The 5,000-nt window shown below is 58.0% G+C and overlaps 1 protein-coding gene across 1 annotated transcript in view; it reads right to left on the bottom strand.

The window, feature by feature from the left end:
* The window catches only part of LOC111823568, a 4,800-nt gene extending 488 nt beyond the window's left edge, over nucleotides 1-4,312 (bottom strand). The window contains exons 1-3 of the mRNA XM_023745610.1: nucleotides 4,298-4,312; nucleotides 1,302-1,592; nucleotides 1-55 (exon numbers count right to left, since the gene is read on the bottom strand). The exon at nucleotides 1-55 is cut by the window's left edge and continues 221 nt beyond it. Of these exons, the coding sequence (XP_023601378.1) occupies nucleotides 1-55; nucleotides 1,302-1,592; nucleotides 4,298-4,312 (361 nt within the window). The remainder of the gene's footprint in view (nucleotides 56-1,301; nucleotides 1,593-4,297) is intronic.
* Nucleotides 4,313-5,000: the final 688 nt, after the last annotated feature.

Raw genomic sequence — 5,000 nt, 5'->3', positions numbered from 1 at the left:
CGCGGTAGCTGGGCCGGCGGCCCACCTGGTCGGTTTGGCTCTCACTCGGCTCCGGCTGCAAATTCCACGCGCAGACCTAAGCCTCTGACCTGCCACAACCATTGCCATACCCGCCGTGGGGCTCTCTCTGAAACCCACGCACGGAACCGCCATGTGGGGCATAGGCGTGAGCCAGCCCCGCCGTCTCCCCATCACCTTGTGGGAACAAGACTCCCATCCACGCATGGAACTCGGGCCCCTTCTCCGCTCCCCGTGAACCTCAGTGAACTGGTTTCACACGTGCCCATACACTACACCTGACGCTTTGCATCAAGAGGAATTAAGAGCGTTTCTATGGAATGCGTTTGGCGCTACAATCCCCCACCCCTCAGCAGTCTGCCGAGAAAGAGGGATTTTCCTTGGCTCACCCAGCTTGGCCTTGTCCACGGCCGCGTGCCCCTGGCCGCTGCCCCTCTGAAAAGATTGCCCGGGGAACTTCCGCGGCGCTTTAGTTCTCCTTTTTCCCTCCGCACACCCACCCGTGGGCAAGGCCTGAGCCCTGCTGCTGGCCGCTGAGCGCGGCGCTGCCCACGGCTCGCCTGGAAAAGACGCCTCCCCCTTGCCCCCCTCCCTCTCAGAAACTCCAAGGGCCTTGACTCAGCGACTAGAGTTTGGTCCCCGGCAAAACAGCCAGCAAACTTCTCAACTACTGCGGCCCTGACAGCTGGGAGGGCGCCCGGGCGGGGAACTGGGCGGGTAGGCGGGGCGAGCAGGGCGGGGGCGGGGCGCCGGGTGGGGGCGGAGCCCCGGTTGCTCCGGAAGTCGTGCGGTCCCCAGGGCTCGGTGTTGGGTCAAGCGTGCCCAGTCTCAGCCTCAGTTTCCCGGGTTGGGGTGGTTCTCGAGTCCCCGCGCCTGGCGCAGCGCTGCGTTATCCCCCCGCGGGCCTGGCCTCGGGGCCGGGTGTTGGCACCCACTGCCCCCGCGGTGCGAGCAGCGCCGGCCGTTTCGCCCTGGATTCCGGGGCCCTTTGGCCGAGCAGGGACTTCTTTCAGGGAAGCCCGCCCATTCTCCCTCTCTCCCCGCCGCAGGGCTTTGTTCTGGGACCGCGAGGGAGGAGGGGGCGGAAGGGAGTTCTGGAAAAGGGGCGCATCCTGGAAGAGCTGCACCGGAGCCCATGAGCGAACCCTAGGCAAGACTGTCTTGCCCCTTGAATATTGCACTGACTTCCTAAACAGACTTCCTCGGCTTTGTCTGTTTCGAATTGTAGTCAGAGGGATAAGATAATCGTAAAACTTTTAAAGCCATCGCTGCTCTCACTTTACCTTGTTGGGGACGTGTTTTTTCTTTTCTCCTTTACGCTTCAGGCCGCCCACTGCGACCGTCTTGCGCAATGGGGCTGGGGATGCGCCCGGCGCCCTCAGCCACCTCCAGCTCTCCTGCTGCCCGCGGGGTGTGTCCGCCTGGCCCAGGAGCCCCGAGCGAGCCAGGCCCTCCCCTAAGGGCCAGCCTCGAACTCCCAGGCCCGAGGGGATCCGCCGGGCGGCGGACGGGCCGAGGCCGCGGCGCTCCCGGCCGGAGACCCGAGCGGAGACTGAGCGGCTGCGCCCCGGGGCCTTCGGGGAAGCGGGCCGACCCCCGGCTCAGTGGGGAGCGCTCCGAAGAAGCGCTTTTCCGGGTCCTCCCTTCGAGAGCCCGGAGTTAAGGTCGCTGCTCAGTGGGCCCTTTGGAGAAAGCAACACAGGAACGACCCCCACCCCACCCCAAAAGGTGGGGGCGGGCGCGGCCTGCGTGTGGGCTGGGTTTGAGGAATCTGCCCCGGGGGAGCCCACCTTCCCAGGCTTGAGTCACCGCTGGCTTCCGAGAACAGGAAGGAGCGAGCAGCAGCCATCCCACGCCCCCTTTTGCTCCCCAAAGGCCAGGCCCTTGGAGAGCCTCTGGCCGCCCGCTGCCAAAACGGTGTGAGGACAGAACCGCTCCGCACCTTCCTTCTGCTCCGAGGCTTCCCCCAGACCCTGCAAACGCAGGTTCAATCGCGGCCGCCGCCCCACACCCCAGAGGGCGGCGTCCGGGTGCCTTGGGGGAGTGCTCAAGGGTTTCTCCCCAATTAATTGAGGGAGAACAAGGGCATTATTGTCACCTTAAGAAATCGATTGCTGGTTGCCCCACCACGGCCTCGCTAGACATTTGTTCCCCCCTTTCATTTTGAAGCTGCCCAAAGACGGATGCCCAGAGGCACGGACAGTGTGAGAGCTGAGAAGTTCATACACCGGGAAAGGGGGCTCGTTTTTTCTGCATTCAAAGGGCTTTCTACACGCCCCCACCCCCTCCCGCTTCCAGCGTCACCGTGGTTGAGATTAAAACGACAAAATAGGAACCCTGACCTCCGCCTCCATGAGAATCCAGCAAAGCAGAAAATGCCCTGATGTATTACACAATCGGGACAACATGAAACTGTCCTTTTGATTGTTTCTTGAGGTGAGGCGCCGCTGGCAGGACTCCCAGATTCGGAGTCAGAACATCCTCAGTTTCTCAGCAAGGACACCTGCATTCCTCAAGCTTTTAGATAGAGACACACACCGTGAGACTGTGCGCGCCGAGAGAGAGGACCGCGTAGGCACATTCTCCTTCACTGTTAATATCGGTCACAATGCTCCCCAGTTAACTGTGGCTTGAAAACACACGCCCCACCCAGAGCAGAACACGAGTGGGTCCAGGCTAGCGAGGTTACATTTACTTGTAATCCTACCCCCTCCCTTTCCAATGTCTTTGATTGTTTTTCCCATACGTGTATAAGCCGCCGGGACTTAGAAGCAGGCCGCTCCTCCTAAATGTGATTCGGACCATATGCTTTCCACATTCATTCCCGCTCCGGCTTTTCTTCTCCGCACTAACTGCTAACACGTTATAGTCACCTTGAAATTTCCTCTGCTATTTTCCAATTAAAAGCTTAATAGCCCTGGAAACGGAGTTCATGTGGTGAAGTTTACCAGAGCCCCTTGTTCTAAAAGGCTTTCTGCTGGGATCCCATTATGTGCTTGAATAAACCCTTTCTGCAAACAGAAATGGGACTCGGGGTTGTCAGGTGTTGGGTTACAATAGACTTGGAGGCAGGGGACGTTTTACCAACATAAATACAAACCTGTCCCTATAGGGAGATGTTGTCAAATACTGGGATATGGAAAACATTCCCATCAAATATGAGAAAAGGATTATTATGCTATATCAAGTGAGTATTTAGGTCTCAGCCCCCAATGTGCACTGGAGTGAACCAGCCCGGGACCAAATAATGCCAAGTGGTTTGAGTGGTAAAGGGGATAAGGGTGGCTAGGTGACCGCGGGGGGGGGGGGGGTCGCCTAGCAAGTGGGACTGTCCGCCCCCAAAACCTGGTGCCCAGGTCTGCTGCTTTCCTTAAAAAAAAAAAAAAAAGCTTTATTCCCAAAGATTTTATAGTCCCGGTTTCGCCGTCCATTTGGAGAAACTCCGGAGAAACTAGACTTTGAAAAAAGTCCATGGTCCCTCGCCCCCCACCCTCCGAGACCAAGAGACCCCGAGAGATTTCAGCGCGAACTAACGTTCTCAGATTCAGTGTCATTCTAGTCTCTCTGTGTCTGTCACGTGAAGCGACTCACTGCCAACTCCCCACTGCCCGGCCTCTGGCCCACTGGGCTGCGGGTGACCTACCTCCAGTCCTGAGAGCTTATGAAGTCCCTTACAGTTGTAGTGTTTTAGGGCTTGTTTTCCTAGCGAACACTGGGAAGAAAGGAAGGACTGAGGTGGTGGTGGTGAGGGGATGGGGATGGTAAGAGGACAGATGGGGTTCGTGCCCCACGCGCTTCGGGGGGGGGCGGGGGAGGCCGTCCAGGGTTAGCATTCTCCTGCCCAGGCCCCACCAGGCCAGCATACAGCGATCCCCCATTCCCGGAGAGGTCTGAGCCGGACGTGGCTTCTAGGGGAAGCACACAACCGGGGTCCCTTTTTAACCCTTCTCCCCTCCTGGAAGCACTGTTCTACGCTGGGGATTGGCTACTTGAATTCGCAGAAAACACAGAGGGACATCTTCCGGTAGCTTGTTTGCTTCTAGGGCGGAGAAAAGCGGCCTCCCCTAGGGGAAAAGGGCGCGGCCGGCCAAAAGGTTGACCACTGCAGCGGACTAGTCTGCGCTCTCCTCCCGCATCGGATTACCCGCACCGCCCAGCTCCAGGACTGCCGTCTCCCCCGCCTCGCACCGAGCCAGCGCGCTGCCCCGAGTCTCTGTATCCACCTGTGTTTAGTTTTGTTTTGTTGGGGGAGGGGGTGTTTTGTCGCCCCTGTGTTTACGGCAGTAGTCTGCATTAGGCCAAAAGGGTACTCTTAGGAGATTAGAAACACACAAATAACAATTTAAACGAAGTTTTATGTTGTCATCTTGTGCAGGGACCCCTTCCACGCCTCCCCAAAGACAATGGGGTGGGGGAGAGAAATGGCGCCACCCCTAGCCATCGAGTCCGTGGGGATTTGAACTGGGTGACGCGGGGTCTCCGTTTGATGGGTCAGTGGCTATTGGGCAGAGGGGAGATCATATCCAGTAACTTCTGAGCGTTATCATGGCCCCCAAGTCCATTCTGAAAGTTTAGACCCAGCACTTAAGAAAGTCCTCCGCACGAGCGTTCCCCACGCCGTTCGGGACTGCGATTGTTCATTAAAACTTGGGAGGAGGGTACAGGAATAAACTCGGCGCCAGAGAGGGTGGACTGTGCCTGCAAAATGGGGTTATCCTTGGGCCAGCAAGTTTTCAAAAACATTCCTTTTCTTTTGCAGCAGCACGATTTTTTTTTTTAAGTTGCAAAACGACATAAAGAGACAAAATTTCTCGAATCAGTAGGTTCTGGTTCTCGCGGAGCCGAGTTTCTGAGGCCAAGTGTTGGAATAAAAGCGGGTTCGGCCCCGCAAATAAACCTGGAAGGAAGGGAAGGGAGAGAAGGGGAGCGGCACCCCCCACTCTCACTCCGCCCGGTGGGCAACGCTGCGTCCGGAGCGCCAC

The sequence above is a fragment of the Myotis lucifugus genome, unplaced genomic scaffold (genome assembly GCF_000147115.1).
Source record: "Myotis lucifugus unplaced genomic scaffold, Myoluc2.0 scaffold_560, whole genome shotgun sequence".
NCBI lineage: Eukaryota > Metazoa > Chordata > Mammalia > Chiroptera > Vespertilionidae > Myotis > Myotis lucifugus.
Note: the sequence above shows the minus strand (reverse complement) of the source record. Positions and strands in the feature narration are given on the sequence as shown.